The 25429-nt window shown below is 43.4% G+C and overlaps 2 protein-coding genes and 1 pseudogene across 2 annotated transcripts in view; 2 read left to right on the top strand and 1 right to left on the bottom strand.

Annotated features, from left to right (window-relative positions):
* The first annotated feature begins 11777 nt into the window (after positions 1–11777).
* LOC139419214 (glucose-dependent insulinotropic receptor-like) lies at positions 11778–13243 on the top strand. Its single transcript, XM_071169194.1, has 2 exons — positions 11778–12348; positions 12603–13243. The coding sequence occupies exons 1-2, from the start codon at positions 11778–11780 to the stop codon at positions 13241–13243; spliced, it is 1212 nt and encodes a 403-aa protein (XP_071025295.1).
* A 1045-nt stretch (positions 13244–14288) lies between these two features.
* LOC139418311 (RNA-binding motif protein, X-linked 2-like) lies at positions 14289–18057 on the top strand (annotated as a pseudogene).
* Positions 18058–18248: 191 nt separating this feature from the next.
* The window catches only part of LOC139418314 (E3 ubiquitin-protein ligase Siah2-like), a 46615-nt gene continuing 39434 nt past the window's right edge, over positions 18249–25429 (bottom strand). Inside the window, exon 2 of the mRNA XM_071167678.1 lies at positions 18249–22693. Within this exon, the coding sequence (XP_071023779.1) occupies positions 22142–22693 (552 nt within the window). The 3' untranslated portion in view covers positions 18249–22141. The remainder of the gene's footprint in view (positions 22694–25429) is intronic.

The raw sequence follows: 25429 nt of genomic DNA, 5'->3' as shown, positions 1-25429 counted from the left end.
TTTTGTCCGCGTGTTTCGTTTCATAATGTCGTCTCAGATTATACTCTTTCAGTACCGCCACACTTTCTCCACACAGAAGACACACAGGTTTTCCAGCTACCTTCGTGAACATATACTCCGACTCCCACCTTGTTTGAAACCCCCGGTTCTCAGTATCCACCTTCCGTTTTGCCATTTTTGATGGGTATCTGAAAGTTAATTTTACTGTGATGCTGACGACTGCTGTGCCAATAAATATTGAAATGAAGCAGCCTACTGCTCGGTGCGTCACCTTTGCATTGTGGGAAATGTAGTATTGGTGCGTGTAAAAGATCTGCGGGCTGCCGGCTTGCTGCGGGCCGGTTCTAATAATAAATCAAGATCATCCCAGGGGCCGTAAAAAACCTTCTTGCGGGCCGGATGTGGCCCGCGGGCCTTGACTCTGACATATGTGCCTTAATAGAACCTCTTAGGGATTCCTTCACCCCCATTCCCGCTCGGATCCCGTTAACGGGATTGATTTGACACCATCCAGTGAAATTGCAGCACGCCAAATTCAAAAACAGAAATACTCATAATGAGAATTCATTAAACATACAAGTGTTATACATCAAAATACAGCTTAACTTCTTGTTAATCCAGCCACAGTGTAAGATTTCAAAAAGGCTTTACGGCGAAAGCAGACCATGCGATTATCTGAGAACAGCACCCCGCATACAAACACATGAAAGTCAGATTTCAACCAGGCAGGTGCTACACAAAAATCAGAAATAACGATATAATTCATGCCTTACCTTTGAAGATCTTCTTCTGTTGGCACTCCAAAATGTCCCAGAAACATCACAAGTGGTCCTTTTGTTCGATAAATTCCTTCATTATATCCGCAAAATGTCCATTTATTTGGTGCGTTTGATTCAGAAATACACCGGTTCCAACTCGCCTACAAAGTATCTAATAAGTTACCTGTAAACTTGGTCCAAACATTTCAAACAACGTTCCTAATCCAAACGTATGTATCCTAAAACGTAAATAATCGATACAATTTAAGATGGGAAATACTGTGCTTAATATCGGACGAAAACAAAGTGAAGAGCGTTCCAGGTCGGGCGCTAAGAAGACTTGAGTCCCTTTGTGTGACACATGGAAAGAACAGGGCTACTTCTTCATTTCTCAAAGGAAAAACATCAACCAATTTCTAAAGACTGTTGACATCTAGTGGAAGCCATAGGAACTGCAAGCATATTTCTATTAAAAATAGCTTCCCATAGAAAGCTAATGGGAAACACATTGAGCTCAAAATCTTTTTTCCCCTGGATGGATTGTGCTCGGGGTTTCGCCTGCCAAATCAGTTTCGCCTGCCAAATGTTATACTCACAGACATTATTCAAACAGTTTTAGAAACTTCAGAGTGTTTTCTATCCAAATATACTAATAATATGCATATCCTAGCTTCTGGGCCTGAGTAGAAGGTAGTTTACTTTGGGCACGCTTTTCATCAGGACGTGAAAATACTGCCCCCTAGCCCAAAGAGGGTTTAATAGAAAATTACTAAAGTAAAAGTGAAAGTCACCCAGTAAAATACTATTTGAGTAGAAATATGAAAAGTAAATGTAATTGCTAAAATATACTTATAGTTGAAGTCAGAAGTTTACATACACTTCGGTTGGAGTCATTAAAACTCGTTTTTCATCACTCAACAAATTTCTTGTTAACAAACTATAGTTTTGGCAAGTCGGTTAGGACATCTACTTCATCATCTGAGTATATTGGAGGTGTACCTGTGGATGTCGTTCAAAGCCTACCTTCAAATTCAGTGCCTCTTTGCTTGACATCATGGGAAAATCAAAAGACATCAGCCAAGACCTCAGAAAAAAAAGCCGTCATACCGCTCAGGAAGGAGATGCGTTTTGTCTCCTAGAGAGAAAAGTGCAAATCAATCCCAGAACAACAGCAAAGGACCTTATGAAAATGCTGGAGGAAGTAGGTACAAAAGTATTTATATCCACAGTAAAACGAGTCCTATATCAATGCAACCTGAAAGGCCGCTCAGCAAGGAAGAAGCCACTGCTCCAAAATCGCCATAAAAAAGCCAGACTACGGTTTGCAACTGCACATGGTGACAAAGATCGTACTTTCCTCTGGTCTGATGAAACAAAAATATAACTTTTTGGCCATAATGACCATCATTATCTTTGGAGGAAAAAGGGGGATGCTTGCAAGCCGAAGAATACCATCCCAACTGTGAAGCATGGGGGTGGAAGCATCATGTTGTGGTGGTGCTTTGCTACAGGAGGGACTGGTGCACTTCACAAAATGGATGACATCATGAAGAGGAAAATTATGTGGATATATTGAAGCAACATCTCAAGACATCAGTCAGGAAGTTAAAGCTTGGTCGCAAATGGGTCTTCCAATCGGACAATGACCCCAAGCATACTTCCAAAGTTGTGGCAAAATGACTTAAGGACAACAAAGTCAGGTATTGGAGTGACCATCACAAAGCCCTGACCTCAATCCTATTGAACATTTGTGGGCAGAACTAAAAACGTGTGTGTGTGCAAGGAGGCCTACAAACCCGACTCAGTTACACCAGCTCTGTCAGGAGGAATGGGCCAAAATTCCCCCAACTTATTGTGGGAAGCTTGTGAAAGGCTACCTGAAACAATTTGAAGGCAATGCTACCAAAATACTAATTGAGTGTATGTAAACTTCTGACCCACTGAGAATGGGATGAAAGAAATAAAAGCTGAAATAAACCATTTTCTCTACTATTATTATGACATTTCACATTCTTAAAATAAAGTGGTGATCCTAACTGACCTAAGACAGGGAATTCTTACTAGGATTAAGTGTCAGGAATTGTGAAAAACTGAGTTTAAATGTACTTGGCTAAGGTGTATGTTAACTTCCGACTTCAACTGTATGTATTGAAATTAAAAGTAAAATTATAAATAATTTCAAATTCTCTCTATTAAACAAACCAGATGGCACCATTTTCTTGATTTTTTTATTTACAGATAACCAGGGGCACACTCCAACACAGGCATCATTTTCAAATGAAGCATTTGTGTTTAGTGAGTCCGCCAGATCAGAGGCAATAGGGATGACCAGGGATGTTCTCTTAATAAGTGCGTGAATTGAACCATTTTCTTGTCCTGCTAGCCATTCAAAATGTAACGAGTACTTTTGGGTGTAAAGGAAAATGTATGGAGTAAAAAGTACATTATTTTCTTTAAGAATGTAGTGAGGTACAAGTAAAAGTTGTCAAAAATATAAATAGTAAAGTAAAGTACAGATACCCGCCAAAACTACTTAAGTAGTACTTTAAATTATTTTTACTTAAGTACTTTACACCACTGATTACAGATTGAATCAATACAACATACATGGTCCTGAATGAGGAACGCCCAGCCCCCCACTCCTTCCCCGTCAGACAGTGCATCACATTTTGCACCTTCTTACACTTTCTCACCACTCTCTCGATGTGTTCTGCCAGGTCAGCCTAGTGTCAAAGCACACTCCAAGGAACCTGAAGGCCCCCACCCTTTCCAAGTTTCTCCCATATAACCTCAAGTGTACCTCATCTCTCACTTTTCTCTTGGTAAAGAACACTATCTGAGTTTTCTCTACAGAGAACCTGAATCCCCGCATTAATGCCCACCGCCCACCGCTCAATTGCTTCCTGTACCTTCCTGAATATGTATGGCACATTTCTTTCACTCTTCCATTAGGCCCCATCATCTGCACATAACGACCTCCCAATATCCGGCCGTACCTGAGAGTAAACATCATTGATCATGATTGAGAAGAACAGAGGACTAATCAAGCGCCTCTGCGGTGTATCGTTATCCACCAGGTAGCTAGCTGCCTGATAGAGACGTCTCTACCCTCACCTGGATAGACCTTCCAAACAGGAAATCCTTTATCCAGTTGTACGTTCTTCCTCCTACCCCCATAATATCAAGCTTGATTAACAATCCCTCCTTCCACATCATACACCTTCTCCACATCAAAAAAGACAGCTACAACAGTCTCCTTGTTCACCTGAGCCTTCCTGACCTCTGCTTCTAAGCAGATCACTGGGTCCATAGTTCCCCTCCCCTTCCTGAACCCACTCTGATGTGGCGATACTAGCCCCCTGCTCTCCAGGAAGTAAGTTAGCCTCTCCGTAATCATCCGTTCCATAATCTTACATACATGTGATGTTAAAGCTATTGGCCGATAGCTTTGGTAACACTACTGCCTCCTTCCAGCTGCCTGGTAGTTTCCCCTCCTCCCACACTCTGTGTACAACACCAATGCCTTATCCAGGGCCTCAGCACTTAGATGGGTCACATCGGACTCCCGAGTGGTGAAGTGGTCCAAAGCATTGCATCGCAGTGCTAGCTGTGCCACTAGAGATTCTGGGTTCAAGTCCAGGCTCTGTCGCAGCTGGCCGCGACCGGGAGACCCATGGGGCGGCGCACAATTGGCCCAGCGTCATCCGGGTTAGGTCATCGCCCACTAGCGACTCCTGTGGCTGGCTGAGCACAGTGCACGCTGTCACAGTCGCCAGGTGTACGGTGTTTCCTCTGACACATTGGTGTGGCTGGCTTCCGGGTTAAGTGGGCATTATGTCAAGAAGCAGTGCGGCTTGCTTTGGTTGTGTTTCGGGGGATGCACGGCTCTCGGCCTTCACCTCTCCCGAGTCTGTACGGGAGTTACAGCGATGAGACAAGACTGTAACTACCACTTGGATACCAAGAAATTGGGGAAGAAAGGGGTAAAACAAAATGAAAAAAAAGATGGGCATTCATTTACACCCTCACTCCTATCCAGCACTCCAGCTCCTCTCTATTTCTCCCCCTCTGCCCCTCCTCTGATAAATTTGCTGAGCTAGGCACTTGGAAAAACGTTTTGGCATTCATCTCTGCCTTCTCTTCATCTGTTACAGCCACACTGGATAATCCCACTCCCTTCTCACCCCACTCATCCTATTAATCATCCCCCACACTTCTCCCACAGGTGCCGTCCTTCCAATGGTGTCACAGAACCGACGCCAACATGACCTCTTTGCCTGAAGGATAGTTCTCCACACCAGGGCATGGGCCTGAAAATACTGAATCAGAATTCAGTACTCTAAATGCCCTGTTCCTACTCCTCACCATTTCCCTACACTCCTCTGTCCACCATGGGACTGCTTTCCTCCTCCTCCTCCTCCTCCCTGTACTCTTAGGTATAGTATCAGTACCTGCCCCCACTAAAGTGTTTCTCACCCAGTTATTCATAATATCCACATCCCCACTCCTATCCACCCGAGCCATCACCTGCTCACTCAGCTCCTGAAACGGATCCCACTTTGCCCTTCCAAACACCCACCTGCCTACTCCAAATTCCCATCCCCCCTCCCCACTTATCATGTAGCACTAGGTAAATATAAATCATATTGTGAGGGAAACCCACTAAGCATGTGACGTCAGGCCACTTCTTTGTTTTGGTCCTCCGTCTTTTGTTTGTTTGTCTTTTCCAGACTGGCCTTGGTTTCAATGTCCCCAGACCGGTCTATATTTGGCCCAAACATAGACGTTCAGATTTGGTCCAGAACGGCCTTGATTTAGCCCAAACATAGACTATATAATTGGTCAAAAAATCTAAACCAATCATAGATATAAATGTTTCACAAGTTTGGATAGCACAGTACAGTAAAGCATGGCAGAGTACAGTACATTACAGTACAGTAAAGACAAGTAGAGTATAGTACAGTAGAGTAGAATACAGTACAATCAAGTAAAGTAAAATATAGTGTACTGTATTGTACCCTACTTTACTCTAATGTACTCTACTGTACTAAATTAAACTGTAATGTACTGTACTCTACTTTACTGAATAAAACTGTATTGTACCGTATCATACTGTACTGTACTGTACGCTTCTGTGTTCTACTGTGCTCTACTGTACTAAAGTGTGCTGTACTGTAATGGGATGTTCAATCTTGTGAAACATAGCCTAAACGTCTGTGATTCATTCAGATTTGGATCTGGTCCACACCTGCCAAATTTGTACTTGCTTTGGGGCGGAGTTTATTCAAATAATACCCTGCATGCATTGCAAGTGTTTGTTTTTACATTTACATTTTGGTCATTCAGCAAACGCTCTTATCCAGAGTGAATTTACAGTCAGTACATTCAACTATGATAGATAAACAACAATGTACTGTATCACAGTCATAGCAAGAAAGAATACATCTGTAACCATTACTCAGAATGTTATTGTTGTTGAAGTGGTCTGTTGGTTTATTCTGTATAATGTACTACTTTGAATGTTATTGCTATCAGTTTAAAAGCTTTTGAAAAAGCTAATGTAAGTGACAGATGAGAACAATACTAAATATTATGTTGCAATTGTCAGTTAGCTCCTCTTTCTTATTAACTGTTGAGTGTAGGGGGCAGTATTTTGATGTTTCAATGAAAAAGTACCCAAATGAAACTGCCTATTTCTCAGGCCCAGAAACTAGAATATGCATATAATTGTCAGATTAGGATAGAAAACACTCTAAAGTTTCCAAAACTGTCAAAATATTGTCTGTGAGTATAACAGAATTGATATTGCAGGCGAAAACCTGAGGAAAATCCAAAGAGGAAGTACCTCCTATTTTGAAAGCTCCCTGTTCCATTGCATTCCTTCCCTCCATTTAAAGGGATATTAACCAGATTCCTTTTCCTATGGCTTCCACATGGTGTGAACAGTCTTTAGACTAGTTTCATAGTTTGACATGTTTCTACGAACTTTACGAATACTATTTGGAATTTTCGTCTGCCCTGTTGTGACCGCTCGAGCCTGTGGATTTTTGAACATAACGCGCCAACCAAATTGAGGTTTTTGGAGAAAATAAAATCTTAATGGAACAAAAGAAACATTTATTGTGTAACTGGGAGTCTCGTGAGTGCAAACATCCGAAGATCATCAAAGGTAAGCGATTCATTTTATTGCTTTTCTGACTTTCGTGACCAATCTACTTTGCTGCTAGCTGTTTGTAACGTTTTGTCTGCTGAGAGAGATGTCCTTACATAAACGCTTGGTTTGCTTTCGCCTAAAAGCTTTTTTGAAATCTGACACGCCAGGTGGATTAAAAACAAGCTAAGCTGTGTTTTGCTATATTGCACTTGTGATTTCATGAAAATAAATTATTTTTAGTAATTTACTTTGAATTTGGCGCTCTGCAATTCAGGGGATGTTGACGAAAATGATCACACTAATGGGATGGGTGCACCAAGAAGTTTTAAGAGGCATGAAAAATTATTATTGGGATATAATGCTTACTTCATTGAGAATGTATAGCAGTTTAAATACGGAAAGGTATACAAAAAATACCTATTTTATACCTAAATACCTACGTCCGTATAAGACATATTTTCGACATCAGTACAAGACATATTTTCGACATCAGTACAAGACATATTTTCGACGTCAGGAAAAGACGTCTTCTAACATTTCATTCAGTATCTGAAATGCGCGTGATGTCAACGTCTAGAAAATACATATTTTCAACATATAGGCGTATAAAAAATAAACTGTCAATTGAAAAACAAATGTAAAGTTTATTATATCAGTTTTGATACAGCATTAATTACAAGAGACTCAACTGTTATAACATTTAGCTAATCAAGTGGTACAAATTTATTAAACATAGCCTATCGTCCCATAATTTGCACAAGGAACATTTTTTCGTATTATTCTATGAAGACATACTGCACTATATGCATTCATGTAGTAGATTTAACTAAACTCAATCACATCAATTCCAGCAGGGAATATTTTCCATGTCCAGGGATAGCATTGAAGCTCATTGAAAGCATTAATTTTTTTATCATGCAGAAATAACTGATCAGTTTTCCACAAGAGGGCATGAAATGAATGACATCTTTGAATTATCCTGCAAACGGCTTTTCCAGCACTTACATTATAATGCAGGGAAATTGGGGCACTAACACAATGCTAATGCAGTTAAGGCCCACTAGGATCTCAACAAAATCTATTTGCATCAATAAAACATTGACATTTTTTAAAACTATCTCCTGCTTTATTACGGTGAACTGCAATGAGAGCTTTTCGTCCTCTTGCTCTGTCGATGGCAGGTGCTCTGCAGGTCATCTCCATTGTATGGACAGGGTAAGGCAGGAGAGTGTCTCAGTCCTGGTGATGATTAGTGTTGAGGGACTCAACTTCGGCTCCATAGGATCAGAGAGTGGTGCGCATTAGCCTCATGACTCGTTGGTACAGCTGCTGGGCAACTGTCATGAGATTCCTAAAATGGTTTGTCAAAAGAACACAAAAGGCATGGGCAGTGAGTGGTGCCAAGCACCGCAAATTGTTCAAGCCAAGGTTCTGTTTAACATGCTGTAGTAAATATTGAGCAAAGATTACTTCATTATAAATCTATTAATTATTTTATGAATAATTACCCTAATAATCCAAATAAAAAAATACAATATAGATGTTGTATTGTCAATTACACCAGATCAGTGCAGTGAAATGTGTTGTTTTACAGGGTCAGCCATAGCAGTATGGCACCCTCTGGAGCAAATTGGGTTAAGTACCTTGCTCAAAGTCACATCAATCATTTTTTAAACTTAGGTATTCAAACCAGGAACCTTCCAGTTACTGGCCTAACACTCTAACCACTAGGCCACCTGCCGCCTAATATGACCCTAACCGTGAGTCTTTTAAGACATGGGAAACAGTAACTCAGTAGCCACATATTCCATATTCTTTTTACATCCCATATTGTTATACTGTATGTATTTCATTCTCTATCAAGCAAGTAAAGGTACGGCAACACATACAGAACAGAAGACATGCCACTACCTCAGATTTTTGCAAATTACCCTCAGATAAACAGATAAGACATTAACACAATTACACACACCATCATGACTAAGACATTTCTGCCCCTCACACAAATACAAACATACAGGCAAACACACATATACACTGAAATACACACACACATATTGACACAGACTCACCTAGCGCTGATGGAGCCACAGTTGTTGCGGTTGGGGTTCAAGCAGAAGAGCGAAGCGACACAGTAGACACAACACAACAAAATGGACAGCAGTCGTCTCTTTAAAGTCATCTTCAGTACAGAGGAATCTCAGGTCAGCTTCAGAGGTCAAGCCCAAGACAGGAGGTAGTCTATTCAAAGAATAATAATACCTTCAAGATGTTTCTGGCCAAGGCAACCCGTAGGTGAGGAGTGGGCAGTGCTAAGCGTAAATAGGGTGAGAATGACTACTGGTACAGGGGCAGTGGGCACAATTACTGCTGACCAACAGAAGTTTTGAATGGCACTGAAAGGTCTAGTAGGGATGAATAACATTCCCACATTGTATGTCTGTGGGAGCCAGAGATTATTGTGTTTTTTCCCCCTTTGTGATCCAAAGGGGATCTTTACTCTACATGAAAAGATCACTGTGTATTTGTGTTTTTGTATTTATTATGGATCCCCCTTAGCTGCTGCCGAGGAAGCAGCTACTCTTCCTGGGGTCCAGCAAAATTAAGGCAGTTTGTACAATTTTAAAAACATTACAATACATTCATAGATTTCACAACACACTGTGTGCCCTCAGGTCCATACTCCACCACTACCACATATCGACAGTACTAAAGCCACGTGTATGTGTGTGTATAGTGCGTATGTTATTGTGTGTGTGGGTGTATGTGTCTGTGCCTATGTTTGTGTTGCTTCACAGTCCCCTCTGTTCCATAAGGTGTTTTTTTTTATCTGTTTTTTAAATCATATTTTACTGCTTGCATCAGTTACTTGATGTGGAATAGAGTTCCATGTAGTCATGGCTCTATGTAGTACTGTGTTTCTCCCATAGTCTGTTCTGGACTTGAGGACTGTGAAGAGACCTCTTGTGGCATGTCTTGTGGGGTATGTATGGATGTCCCAGCTGTGTGCCAGTAGTTTAGACAGACAGCTCGGTGCATTCAACATGTCAATACCATGTCAATAAATACAAGTAGTGATGAAGTCAATCTCTCCTCCACTTTGAGCCAGGACAGATTGACATGCATATTAATTCATATTAGCTCTCTTTGTACATCCAAGGGCCAGCCATGCTGCCCTGTTCTGAGCCAATTGCAATTTTTTTTAGTCTTTTGTTTGGAGTAACCCTAGATTGGGGCGGCAGCATAGCCTAGTGGTGAGAGCGTTGAACTAGGAACCGAAAGGTTGCCAGTTCAAATCCCTAAGGTACAAATCTGTCGTTCTCCCCCTGAACAAGGCACTGTTCCTAGGCCGTCATTGAAAGTAAGAATTTGTTCTTAACTGACTTGCCTAGTTAAATATAGAGAAAACATTTGATGCAGTAGTAGCTAAAATGGGGAGAAGTTTGTCCATAATAAAGTGAACCTTCCTTCTTAACAAGGCAGGCACTAGTTTTGTCGCACCTTGACAATGTTAAGCATGATTTAAGCATGATTTGATGAGATCCTGGTGATATTGTTTGGACTGACCTGGTTGGGTTGTTGTTGCTGAGGGTTAAAACGAGCAGCAGGAAGTTCAGGAATAGTTACAGAGAGAGAGAAGAGAGTGTAAATTCATACACTTATGAGGAAGTTGGATAGTAATTTATGCAGGGTAGATTTATGTCTCCCAAAGCAATGCTTCCCATACGTAAAACATAATTAACAGAATTACAGTATACTGTACATGTAGGGAGATTCACATCATCCTGTCTGGCAAATATACACTTTCTCTCTCTTTCTTTCTCCCTATCGTGTATTTTGCCTCTCAGTTTGTTTAGAGCTGTATAAATACATACATAAAACACGTAGCCATGATGAGCCACTGATGAGCCACAGATACAGTGGTTAGTCACAGCATATTTTGTACAGCACTGTGAATGTTAAGGGTTGTGTGTCAAGATGAAGAGGATTCTCAAGATGAAAATTCCTTCTATACCTCCTTTTTGCTGAAACTCATTTTAGACACTAGAGGAGCCAAGACAGCAGATAGTCTTTATTGATTATAGTACTGTAAGTGGGAGTAGATGGTTATTTTTTCTTTTGTGCCTTGATTTAGATTTTTTTTTTATTCTGTGTGTTTTCTAAAGGACCCACATATTAGTCTACAGACAACTGCCAGATGGGTCTTCCCAAAGCAGATGGGTCTTCCCAAGAGACATGCCACAGAAAACTCTTCCTCTCTTTCCTTACTGCCCTACTTATTGACATCAATGGATGGGCAAAAATAAAATCACTAATGACTTTATGATAAAGATACAAATGGTAACAAAAGCAGATCTATCTAAGTGTAGTGTAGTGTTGATGTTTGTACTGCAGACTACTGTCATTAACCCAGATTCAGTGGTCGTGGTGAACCCTTGTGGAAAATGGCCCAGTCATCCCGGATGTCTGCACCAGGGACTCTCTGAGGGGACTGGGATGATAACCAGATAGCAGGCTGGACAAGGGTCGAATGCAGAGGAACCACAGCTACAGACGAGAGAGGAGGGGAGATACTTTGCCCTCTGAGGAGCAAAGGCACATCGGGAGTGGATGAGTACCCATTGAACATTCTTATTTTTTTCCTAAAGAGTTTTTTACTAAATAGCTCAGGTTATCGTTGTGGAATTTCTTTCTGTTATATAAGGAGTTTGACAGAGAAAGACATTAAGTACAGTTCAAAGAGGAAAAAATTGGTATTTGGATACCAATATACCACAGAAGGAGTGGATGTTGGTGGATATAATTTATTTGTTTTGGGGGGGAATCTCTCAGATATACAAGACTCAGATCTTGTAAAGGACTCAATGGCAGCTTACAATAAGTCAGGCTGGATGGGAGAGTCGGGTGCCAATCTCACTGCCATGATGCCAGGTGTGAGACCCATACTAACCCCTGTTGTATACACTTTCATGACACCAGAAATGATGGGATGGGTCCTGAGTGTGGCCTCTCTCCTCATCATCTCCACCAACCTACTGGTGGTGGCTGCTCTCTTTCAGCTGATGCGCAGGAAGGGCAGTCAGAGCTGGTGCTTCGTGCTCAACCTGGCCCTGGCAGATATCCTGGTGGGCCTGGCTATCACTGGCATTGTCACAGACGTGTTTCAAAATTACAATACCGTGAACAATGGAACTATTCCAATTACTCAACCGCTACTCCTGATGCACTCCACACAGAAGACCAAGTGTTTACTCCGCATGGCCTTCATCATCTCCCCCTCAACTGCGTCCATCTTGTCTATGTTCCTGATCTCTCTGGACCGCTACGTGGCCATCAAGCTGCCGCTGCGCTACTCCCAGCTCACTGGGAGGTGGACCGTGACTGGGGCCCTGGTAGCGCTCTGGATGGTATCCCTCACCGTTGGCTTCCTACCAGGTGGAACAACTAACCTCAATTATCTTATTTCAGAGGGGACACATGTCCCTAACAACAGGGTTACATTTAAATTCAGGGGGATAAGCTGAGACTCAATTTGTGAATTTCAATGTGCTTCCTGAATAGACTAAATTGGAATTGAATTGACCCCAACACTGATTGTTGATCAACTTGATAACGAACATCCTTATTTTAATTTGAATATTCAAAATACTATAAATTTAGAAGGTTTATTATTCCCCTCTGCTCCACAGGCATGGCATGGCAGCTCCAGCAGGGAGACTTTGAAAGCAGCAGCCTTTGCACCTTCTTCTCTGTCATCCGTCCCAAGGGCATCATTGTGGTGTTCTGTGCCGTCTTCTTCCCCGTCCTCTCTGTCTTCACCTACTTCTACCTGGACATTCTGAAGATAGCTTGCGGCCATCAGAGGCAGATCCGCCAGGCCGGCTCCAGGCTGCCCCAGCGCAGCCGCTACTGGGGCCACGTCAAGGCCCTGAGGACCGTGGCTCTGCTGGTGGGCTGTTTCACCCTCTGCTGGTGCCCATTTTTTGTGGTGTGTGCAGTCCAGGTGCTGTGTGAGGCCTGTGAGTTGTACAAGGTGCTGGAGAATGACCTGTGGCTGCTGGGGCTGTCTAACTCCCTCATCAACCCTCTGGTGTACGCCTGCTGGCAGAGGGAGGTGCGGCTGCAGATCGGGGCCCTCTTCTGCTGTGTTAAGGACAGGGTCAGGAACACAGCCGTGTTAGAGGCTAGTGAGAGATGTCAGACAGAGCTGCGTATACCCACTCATACTGTTATATCTGTGGACGATGCCATGAGCCTGGACCCCACCTTTCCCACGGTCACCAGTGAAGAGGGCCACACTGTACCGTTTTCTGCCTCAACCCCCTTGTGAATGACTTAGACATTTTGAGAACATCTCTTTGAGGTTGATCGAACCAATTTGGAAAATGCTTAATGTGGCAGCTTAGAGCTTTGTCCATTTCTGGCAGAAACACGTCACATGTCTAGCGACAGCAACTAACTGACAAAATCAATCAAATGGGGAAAAAAATAACAGAGTGAGATAATGGATGTGGAGACATCATGGAACCTAAAACATGGAACAGATGGGCTTATTTGCTTTTTTTGCTCGGTTTCCTCCACTAACCTAATTGATATTATCTCTGCCAAGTATGCACTTTGTCCCTCTCTGCATTCCCATCAACCTCACTGTCTATGTGTGTCTGAGAGGTGTGTGTGTTTTGAAGGGGAACAGCTTTTGTTTGTACAAATGGTTGTTCTCTGTTCAGTCAGTGATTTTATATAAACATTTTTTGACAAATGATTTAATTTGTTGGGAAAGTAGTGTGTATTACTACCTCCACCAGGGAGGTACATGGGAAATGTGTTTTATTGCCAATACTTCCTACAAAGGATTAACTCATAATGTCAATGTAGAATTGCTTTATAATTTTCTCATAAATTACCATAGTGGAAATATATTGATAAAACCTTGATATGAGGTAGGTAGAATATTATTGTTTGAGTGGTTGCTATTCAAAATAAATGATAGAATGCTTGGATGATTGATTATTCATTCATGGGCACTTCCTTGTCATATAAACACTTATTTTTAGGATAAATAAGTCCATATTTTACAACTAGCCAATAAAATTACACTTTGTGATATGGGGAATGATGGTGCTATAAAAGTAGATTTCATATAGAAAAGAGATAATAAAAGTCAGTGTTTAGGCCAATGCAGTGGCATTGAAGAGAGCTTTTGCTTAATCACAAAATACCATTGGAATTGAATAATTGAATTGAATATTGAAATGCAGTTGTTCTGTGGGACTTGTTTGTACGATTTTTATAATAAAAGTTGTTCAATACTGAGAACAAGGGAGCATGACTTTGAACTACACCTCCCACAAACCCCTGTACGTAGTATGACGTATGGCTCCATTTTAAAGTTAGCATCGTGTGTGCGTTCATGATAACTTCATAATGAAGTGAGTATAAGTGACCGATTATGTGTTTTACATTTTGTATCGGCTGTAATGATTATCTAGTTACCCACTGAGGTGGTCATGTGAAGAGGTCTAGCTAGCCAGCTAACGTGTACTGCAACATCAGTCAACATGGCTAACGTTAGCTTGCTAGCTAGGTTGTAATGTTACTAATGACAATAATGTTAACGTTAAATGAATACACACTACTATATATAACTGGGTGGTTCGAGCCCTGGATGCTGATTGACTGACAACCGTGGTGTATCAGACCTTATACCACGGGTATGGCAAAACATTTATTTTTACTGCTCTAATTACGTTGGTAACCCGTTTATAATCGCAGTAAGGCTCCTCTTGGGGTTGTGGTATACTCCGCAAGAACAGCTCTTAGCTGTGGTATATTGGCCATATACCACACCCCCTCATGCCTTATTACTTAAATATATTATGGTCTGTAGTTCCTCATGAGACGACCCCATGGGGGGTTAAGAAAAAAGCAAAGACAGGACCAGCAGAGAGAATATTCTGCATTCTATTGCAAGTTAAACTCTATCCTTTCGTCCTTCTCTATCTCTCTGTGTCCTGCAGTCCCCTGACCAAGGTGAAACTGATCAATGAGCTGAATGAGAGAGAGGCCTCATTGGGGGTGAAGGAAAATGTGTCATGGCACTCTGAGTATAAGGATAGCGCCTGGATTTTCATCGGTAAGAGGCTGTGTCAAAGACACCCCTGCGATGGAATAGGATTGATCCGAACCCTGCTATTACAGCCATGTTTAAGGTGTACTGTCAGCTGACCAGTTGGTGGCATCAAAGTAGTGTTTTAAAAAAAAAAAATCAGTCAGTGGCTTGCTCTCTAGTCCATCTCACCAGCAGTTATAAGCCTGTTTCTAACTTCAGTGCTTCTGTTTTAACCTGCAGGTGGGTTTCCATATGAGCTGACGGAAGGTGACATCGTCTGTGTCTTCTCTCAGTGAGTCCCATACATACACCCCTTCCTCCAATCTCTCCACTCACTGTCCTTTCTCTCCCCGTTCTTCATTGTCTGTCTGTTTTTGTCTATACAATTACCTGTCTTTCCATGCTTATCTTCCCCTATTCCCTCTTAACCTTCCCCATTCTGAATAAATGAAGTGTTCTTTGCATTAGATTAGGTGTGTTCCTGCTTCATGTCTGTCTGCAGGTATGGAGAGATGGCCAACATCAACCTAGTGCGTGATAAGAAGACGGGTAAATCCAAAGGCTTCTGCTTCATCTGCTACGAGGACCAGAGGAGCACCATCCTGGCTGTGGATAACTTAAATGGGATCAAGGTAAAGAATGGCAATCACTCACAGCTGAGAAGGAGAGAACAAGAGAGATTGAGACTAAACCAGTAGACGTGCATAAATGAAGGTTAGACGATGCAAAAGACTTAAATGACATATTTTGTTGTGGTCTGTGTCTCTCTCTCTCTGTCGGTATATAGATAAAGGGGCGGACCATCCGAGTGGACCATGTGCTGAACTACCGCCCTCCCAAAGACAATGAGGACATGGATGATATCACCAAGCGCCTGAGGGAGGAGGGCTGTGCCCCCAAACTACCTGACCCTTCATCCTCCGAGTCCGAAGAAGAGCAGTACGCCGTACCCGCGAAGAAGCCCAAGAAAGGTGAGACGAGACTAATGGAGGTCCAGATGGTCCAGGTCTGCTACTTGTGTCAGCCTCATTAGACTGGGGATTTGAAATGCAAGAACTTTCGTCAAAGTAGAATGAACACTGAACAAAAATAAACGCAACATGCAACAATTTCAAAGATTTTACTGAGTTATAGTTCATATAATTTAACAGTAAATTGAAATAAATTCATTAGGCCCTAGTCTATGGATTTCACATGACTGGGAATACAGATATGCATCTATTGGTCACAGATACCTTTTTAAGAAAGGTAGGGGCGGGATCAGAAAACCAGTCAGTATCTGGTGACGGATGAATGACACGACAGTGAGGACACTCAGGATCTCGTCACGGTATCTGCATTCAAATTGCCATCGATAAAATCCAATTGTGTTCATTGTCCTCAGCTTATGCCTACCTGCCCATACCATAACCCCATCTCCACCATGGGGCACTCTGTTCACAATGTTGACATCAGCAAACCCACACAACGCCATACAGGTGGTCTGCCATCTGCCCGGCACAGTTGAAACCGGAATTCATCCGTGAAGAGCACACTCCTCCAGCGTGCCAGTGACCATCGAAGGTGAGCATTTGCCCACTGAAGTGGGCTACGACACAGAACTGCAGTCGGATCAAGACCCTGGTGAGGACAAGCTCGCAGATGAGCTTCCCTGAGACTGTTTGACCGTTTGTGGAGTAATTCTTCAGTTGTGCAAACCCAGTTTCATCAGCTGTCTGGGTAGCTCGTCTCAGGCTGGATGTGGAGGTCCTGGGCTGGCGTGGTTACACGTGGTCTTCAGGTGTGAGGCTGGTTGGAAGCACTGCCAAATTCTCTAAAATGACGTTGGAGGTGGCTTATGGTAGAGAAGTGAACATTTAGTTCTCTGGCAATAGCTCGGCTGGACATTCCTGCAGTCAGCATGCCAATTGCATGCTGACTCAACTTGAGACATCTGTAGCATTGTGTTGCGACAAAACTACACATTTTAGAGGCCTTTTATTGTCCCCAGCACAAGATGGACCTTTTTAATGATCATGCTGTTTAATCAGCTTCTTGACATGCAACACCTGTCAAGTGGATGGATTATCTTGGCAAAGGAAAAATGCTATCTAAACAGGAGAGAGATGCTTTTAGTGTATATGGAAAATGTCTATCTTATTTAATCTCATGAAACATGGGACCAACACTTACATGTTGCGTTTATAGTTTTGTTCAGTATAATTGCAAGGCAAGGACACGAGTACACCTGAGTAGTGGAGGATAACTTGGCTGTCAGTGTGTGTGTGTCATGTTCATATCCTCTTACCTGACCCTCCGTCTTTTCTTTAATCTCCAACCCAGACAAGAAAGAGAAGAAGAAAAAGGAGAAGGCTCTGAAGGAGGATAGGAAGCAGAGGGAGAGGCTAGCCCAGACTCACTCTGTGTCTCCCCCTAGGCCTGCCCTGGCAGCGAGGGTGAAGCAGGAGGAGGAGGACCTGGGCTATGACAAGTATAGCCAGCGGGGAGCGCCAGAGGAGTGGCTGGGGGCCAGGGAAGAGAGACCAGGGCCTGGGGCAGAGCCACAGAACACACACAGGCAGGTGGACAGAGGGTTCCGAAATCACCATGGGGAGAGGGAAGGAGAGAGAGAGAGGCGCAGGGAGGATGAGAAGGGGAGAGATGGAGGACTGCAGTTGGAGAGCAAGAGGACAGGCAGGAAGGATAGAGAAAACCAAGACAGGGATAGAGACAGAACTAGGGAGGGACAATGAGAGGAACAGAGCGAGGGACTGGGACAGGGAGAAAGACAGGAACAGAGAGAGGGAAAGAGACAGGTCAAGTAAGCACAAAGAACACAGTCGGGAGAGAGACCAAAGGAGAAAGTAACATTAGTGCCTTGATTGTAGTCAAGACAACTGTACTGAGTGAAATCTTATTATTTCCTTCACTATAGAAAGTCAGCAGGAACTGGGACCATGGAACTAATATGATTGGTTGTTTTATTGTTAGTATTTGTCATATCAAGCCTGTTGATTCCATATTCTCTGTTATGTGGAGACTGAGCCAAACAGTGGATGACGACTTGAGTCATGAGAACATGGCCTGTTTCCACAACAGCAGCAAAGTTAAATCGGAACTGGATTTCAAATGAAATTTTACCCTCAAACGGCTTTACAATGCTTAATCAGACAATGATTTACTGTTGTAAATAAAATGAAGTGTTTTTTTGTTTTGTTTTTACAAAGAGATTTTGTTTCCAACAAGATGCCTTATAAATAACATTTTATTTTTAAATTGGATTTCAAGTGATACAGAGACACATAGATGGGTAACGCAAGATAGGAACTTCCTCTTGGCTCCAAAAATAGGTGATTTTGGGTGAAAAGAGACTGTCCAGAACATGACACAATTTGTAATTCAGTGAAGAACCAAAGGCAAACATGATACTTTGGGGGAAAAAAGGAATAATTCAGACCAAAGAAGGATCGTATTTACATGATCACTAGCTCATACCTGCTCAACAGGATTTTAACTGCAATTCATCTGTATCGCTGAATGATGTTTAAAACACAACATAGTTAATCATCTAAGACAGAACAAAGCATAGATACAGAAATACATATATATATATATATATCAAGAATAAATGAACATTTTGTCAAAACATAAAAGGGAAAAAGAGGTAAAGCACATCCTGCCATTGAGGAAATGTTTTAATTCCACCAAGAGGTTAAGTGTGTGAAGGAACCTGTCGATAGTTGGCATGTGAAACACCGTAAATGTCATCAGTTCTATTAATCTCATCACACCGGGGCTCCAATGAAAAAACCCAACTGGGGTATAGAGATATTAGAGGACGAGAAGTGAACCCTTATCCTCTTCCAGTGGGGGGCCAGGCAGACAAGCCACACTCGAATAACTGGGATTTTGGTCGCCCAGTTGTCTGGCTGCATGGATAGATCGTCAATTCTATACTATGTTAGTTACCTAGGTGATGAATTCAACGTTTTTTCAACGACTTCTGGGTCTGAGCTTCACTTATCAGACTGGTCAGAGGTCAACCGCTGCCTTCACCCGGGCCCCAGATTAACAGAGTCCAGGCTGGGATGGAGAAGAGAGGAAAACGTGTGTGTCCCAAAGAAAGACTTGTTAGGGACCCAATTGAAATTAAGTGAAGAAATTGCACCCATACAGCTGTTATAGAAACATCCCAGGATAGGATTCGGCTAAACTTGGGAGAAAATAAGTATTGGGTCTGGCTGTACAAAAGATGTCTATGACGTCATGTGTACTATGAATGTACAAGACATGGGTTGTATTTCCCGAGGTACATAAAGAATGTGTGTACTTTTCTGGTTTGTAGAATGATTCTAGGTGATTTACAGCTGGATGGGAATGTGTTTCTGTTCAATGTTCTGACACGTCATACGGAACAAAACATTGTGCAAGTGGACAACACTTAAGCAGATGAAGAGTTATAGTTACACATGTTTTTTATGGCCTACATAATGACAGCCAAGGTCAGGGATCATCAACTACATTCAGCCACGGGACCATTTTTGTTTTCGTGGATGGACAGGGGCCCAGAATTTTTTTTAATTTAACCTTTATTTAACTAGGCAAGTCAGTTAAGAACAAATTCTTATTTACAATGACGGCCTACCGGGGAACAGTGTGTTAACTGCCTTGATCATGGGCAGAAAGACAGATTATTTATTTTTTTACCTCGTCCGCTCGGGGATTCGAGCGCCCAACGCTCTAACCACTAGGCTACCTGGCGCCCCAAAACACCTAAAGATGTTTTCAGTGGAAACAAATGCACCATGAAATCTAATTTTGTGGACACTGACGCTTAGTTTTCATTGATTTGATCTCACATTGCCCCATTAACAATTAATTAATGAAATCCACGCAGTTCTCTCTGGCTCATGATAACTGATGCAGCATTAAAGGCTTCAAGCCCATGTTACAAAAAGGTGAGCGTCACAGTTTGCATTTTTTGTAGATATTACAGATCAGCCATAGCAGAGCTGTCCTGCCCAAAGGAGAGTGTGTTGGCAGAAATGTCTGTCCACTCAGTGGGTAAGGCAGGGACACTGACCACTAGAATAAAATAGGATAGCAGGTAGTTACAACAGCTCTGAAAATAACCTCAAAACCTATGTACAACAGTTTGAGTAACTGTGGACACAAACACATCTCAGATCAACACAACCGAACACAGAATCTCCTCCTATCAGCTTTTAGAAAATATATGGTCATCCAACATTTACATATTACAAATACTTATAAGACGGGGCAGAGGTGATCAGCAGAGGGTGATTTGGGGTATACTGCAGTGTCTCTGGGAGCAGGAGGGGACTCTGTTGGGTTACAGACATGTCTGTGATCAATGTCATCAGAGGTACTTTATGAAAAGGTGGGTTTTTGGTTGCTTGGTTACTATGACGCCGGGTGAAGGCGAGGTACATGGCTGGAGTACTATGGAATTCCCATTTCTACCCACAATGCCATGGGACTTTGCCCCAAAGTCCACAAAAACCGAGAGTCCGCTGAAGACACTGAGGGTGGGTCTGAGTGAGTCTAACTTCGTCATCCTCACAGATGCCTTCCCAACTTGGGAGTGCTAGTTAGGTTACGTACAAAAGTAAGGCTGTGGTGGGTTGACTGACCAGAGAGGAAGAGTCAAAACTACCCCCATATTACAGTATGTCAATCAGAGCGTAGAAGAACCGAAGAAAAACCAGGTTCTGCAGAACAAACGGTTTCACGAGACATACAGAGGAACAAATAAGAAAACGCGTGCCTCTGCCATGCTGCTCATCTCTGTTGGTGAGGAGTGGCTGCAGAGAAACAAAAACACACAATCATAACAGTAGTGGTACCGTCTCCTGTAGTGGTACTGGCTCGCACACTACAAATATGATTTCTGTGTCAAAACAAACATAATGCCATTTTAAATATGACATGACACCTGTTTTTCATTCATGCAATTGTATGACAACTGACCTTACCAAAGAAAGGGACTAACCTTCAAATCTATACGAGTTTTATGCAACAGAGCGTGTGACTTTGGAGAAGTAATGTGCCTTTGTTGGTTGTATTGTAATACAAAATCCATGTGAATAACTAGGCCCTGGGGTTTCACCAAAAAGTGCTTATGACCGGTTTGATACCATTCTTACGATGGCATTATGCAACCTTTATGATGCATTATGATGAGAGCCTACAACCAAAACACCTGATCAGTGTCTTTATTCTACATGGTGGACATACATGCAGTCTTTAACTTCCAATCAGATCAGGACCGATCACCAATATTATTATACACACCAGGGTTGGGCTTATAATTGACAGCCTAATTATGAAAACGGTTGAGTTTTGCGGTTCTGAAAAGTAAGGAGTTGGTTAGTAGTCAGTGCAGTCCTTTAGGAGGGCATGAACAACCCCGGCTTAGCTCACACTAACCCAGACCGAGGCAGCACATTGGGCACTCTCAGGTCCCGACTCTGCCCATATGCGTCTGAGGCCTGATTGGTCCACTGACCAACTTACTGAAACTTAATTTGCTGTGAGGATTAGGAAGCGGCATCTGCAGGGGCTATTCACGGATGAAGTGGAGGTTCTCTGAATACCGCTGTGTGGCAGCCAATTGACTGACCGCCCTTTCTTACACTGGCAGTGTCCTTCTTGCCTGGCACTGGTTGGCAGAAGAGGAGGTAGGGGTGAGTGGGGTGGGAGCGGTTGAGGAGGGGTCCTGGGGGCGGGTAGAGCATCAGTCATCAAAAGCCCACCGCATGTAGGTTACTGTACACTGTCTCCAGCACACACAATGAGAGGACAGGCAAACACCCTGAAACTACTCTACAGCCCAGTCTCCATTCAAGCATTATGAGAGGACAGGCAAACACCCTAACCCTGAAACTACTCTACAGCCCAGTCTCCATTCAAGCATTATGGGGAGCCAAAGAGCCTCAAGCAGCAAAACACACACATCCTCTCCATATCCCACCTATCCTCTCACACACAGTCTACTGCATCACAAAGGAGGCAGGTACAGCACAGCAGTCAGTCACTGTGCACCGGTTTCTGCCCACCACATGTGTAAGTCTGAGAACGAGAGAAGCCTGTGGGTCTGTGTTTCCACATCTGAGCCGCTCAGCACATGGAGATGGTAACGTTGATCCCCAGGTTGCCGTTGTCGGCGAACAGGTGAGCAATGGACGTGTCAAACACCAGACAGTCGCTGTTCATGATGGCGGCCGCCACGCCGTCGTGGATGGAGCGGGGCGTGGCCTCCCAGGTGAGGCGCCGCCGGTTCCCGTTGAGCTCCAGGCGGTAGGCGAAGTTCTCGGCCTGCTTCCTCGTTCCGATGAGCAGCACCACAGCAAAGAACTGCTGGTGGCCCTCGTACTTCTCTTGCTTCTCCAGGACCAGCATGAAGTGGTGGCCGAAGCAGGACTGCATCATGACCCAGTCCACGGCCCCCGGCAGGTTGATGTCTGTGGCCAGGAAGACGATGTCCTCTCCCTGCAGGGTGGTGATGGACTTGTGGGCGTGCATCAGGTGGGGCATGACGGCCTCCAGGGAGCCCTGCCACTTGCAGGAAGCCCCAGGGCACGGGCAGGTGTAGGGACGGAACTCACACACCTCCTCGTGATCAGGCTTCTCACTGTGGTGGAGGGACAGCAGGCATCCGGCTGACGCATACTGAGATAGAGAGAAAGAGAGAGAGAGAATTGCTTACAATTTAGTTTTCCTATGTATATTGAGAACCTACTCAAAGTGGAGTGGGGTTGAATGACCCAAGAGATGGGAGACAGAATGGGAGAGGAGGAACAATGCGGGGGAAGAGACAATGGGTAAGGAGAGAGAGGAGGTGGTTATAAAAGGAGAGATGGGAAAGAGAGAGGGAATGAAGGAAAGAAAGATATTGCAGACACAGGTGGTAGGAAAAACAGAGAAGGCAAAAGAGGAAGTAAAGAAAGAGGGACCAATTGAGAGATTGAAGAATGTGTGGGAGGATAGAGAGAGTGAGGCAGGGAAAGAGTGCAAGAGAGAGGGAACAAAGAAATAGTGGAGGGAGGGGGTGAGAGTGGCAGGGCACATGAAGGGTATGAAGAGAAGTAGATAAGAGTACTAGCTAAGCACCTTACTAGATGTAAACCCTCTGGCATTACAACAGCTTCCCAACACATCCATGGAGATGTTAGGGAGGAAGAATCTTAGAAGATTGGATGGTTATTTTGTATGAAAACAAAGCAATACCAGGCAATTAAACTGCTTGTCGAAGGGGAGATTGAGATAAATGACGTTGTTAGCAAGGCCGTTTTGAAAAAGATGTACATATTGAACCATCAACAGACAATCTTGCCTGTAAGACGGAGACATACCAGTAAAGATTGAGTGTAGCAGGAGACGACAGACTACAATATGGGAGGATATGTAAGTAGCTGGTCCGTGCTGGGAGTGCTGGGGCGGTATTGAAGGGTTGGAGCAATAAGTGGATTATCTAATGAAAAGTGCATGAAGGGGGGCGGTTTAAAGTTGTATTTGTCATATGTACAGGATACACGTGGTATAGCATACTCTGTCCAATGAAATGCTTACCTGTAGGCTCCTACTGGACAATGCAACAACAATAAGAAATAAGAAAAGAGAAGAATACGAACATAAAGTAAATGGCTCAATAGAATAGATTGAACATTTCAGCATCAGTAGTATACAGGAAGACAGAATTTATAGACCAATATTTACACATTTCAGGGAAGGGGGAATAAAATGTCTGGTAGCAGCAGTTGTGGTGTGTGTGAGAGAGAGAAAGTGTGGCGCAGCAGTCTAAGGCACTGCATCTCAGTTCTAGAGGTGTCACTACAGACCCTGGTTTGATCCCAGGCTGGAGCACAACCGGCCGTGATCCGTGATCGGGAGTCCCATAGGGCGGCGCACAATTGGCCCAATGTGGTTAGGGGTAGGTCGTCATTGCAAAATAAGAATTTGTTAACGGACTTGCCTGCTTAAATTAAGGGTCAATGTTTTTTTAAATACATAAAAAAACAGCTTGTGGCTGGAGTGTGTGGGGGTCCTTCATGATGCCTCAGGCACCGTTTCAAGTAGATGCCCTGGATGGGTGGGAACACAGCTCCAGTGATGTATTGCAACTCGTCAGGATGCTCTTGATGGTGCAGTGGTAGTATTTGGAGAGAACCCTGTGTGGCATGCCGAATTTCTTCAGGCGCCTTATGAAGTAGAGGCGCTGTTGTGCCCCCTTGACAAGAGTGGTGGTATTGTTGATCCATCTCAAGTCATCTGTGATGTGGATGCCGAGGAACTTAAAAATGCTGACTCGCTCTACTGCAGTCCCGTTGATGTGGATCAGAGTATTCCCTCCTCTGCTTCCTGAAGTCAACAATAAACTCCTTTGTTTTGCTGATGTTGAGGGAGAGATTGTTGTCCTGGCACCACAATGCCAGTTCACTTACCTCTTCCGTATAGGCGGACTTGTCGTTATTGGTTATAAGGCCTACAACCGTGGTGTCATCAGCAAGGATTTGGCTGATTGGCCTGGATAAGGCTGCAGGGAGAGGGGTTGTGAGGAACTAGAGCTGAAGTCACAACCTGAAGGACGCTGAAGTCACAACCTGAAGGACGCTGAAGTCACAACCTGAAGGACACCCAGATCCCTTCCAAAACAGGAGACAGACAACCTGGGATAACAACACAACCTTCTATGGTCAATATGGGACCTAGCCAGAAACAGATAGGACCATACGGTCTATGATGGACAATTTGAATTGTCCATCAAATAAGACATCTATTTGAACACACCTTCCTTCCTTCACATTCTACTTTCCTGAGATCCTCATGTTGATCACTGATCTGACCTCATTGAAGCAACATGGAAGAAATTGAAGCAAATGTGGCAATCGATCCATCACCCACTCAGTTCCGTTAGATCAGTCATTACTCAAAGCAAGGTAAGAACAAAGGACACATTTTTCTATGCATTCCAACAGGGCTTATGTGCTGTGTCCTCTAGCTCACTTTCATCTGAAGCCCTGGGGTTGAAAGGATGGGAGGGTGCAAAGATGGGAAGCGAGGGAGGAGGAGGAGGTGGGGTGACACGGTGAGAGGTGCTTGTGTTTCTGCTCCAGTAAAACTGCCCCAGGGGGTAAGTTTCAATATTTAGAATATTAAATATTAATCTGTGTGGCAGGTTGGAGGCTTCCCACAAATCAATGGCTATGTTAGGACCCACTGGACCGATTGGCTGAATAACGGCATGACTGACTTTAACCATGCACTATGAAAAGAGCAGCTGGGTCAGAGAACCCTCAGGGGAGAGAGACACACAACTGCTAAAAAATGTGGGTTAGAATCAAATACTGATTCCCCTGTGTAATCAGTGTCCCAATTAATAACAACAAAAACTGTAAGTTTAGTGTC

Source organism: Oncorhynchus clarkii, chromosome 10 (assembly GCF_045791955.1).
Source record: "Oncorhynchus clarkii lewisi isolate Uvic-CL-2024 chromosome 10, UVic_Ocla_1.0, whole genome shotgun sequence".
Lineage (NCBI taxonomy): Eukaryota > Metazoa > Chordata > Actinopteri > Salmoniformes > Salmonidae > Oncorhynchus > Oncorhynchus clarkii.
This window is presented reverse-complemented; position numbering and strand designations above follow the sequence as displayed.

Bases quoted from the DNA above. Each gene is read 5' to 3' on its own strand.
- LOC139419214 (XM_071169194.1), top strand. From the start codon at position 11,778: ATGGCAGCTTACAATAAGTCAGGCTGGATGGGAGAGTCGGGTGCCAAT. The intron at 12,349-12,602 runs GTGGAACAACTA...TCTGCTCCACAG, and splicing joins CACCGTTGGCTTCCTACCAG to GCATGGCATGGCAGCTCCAG.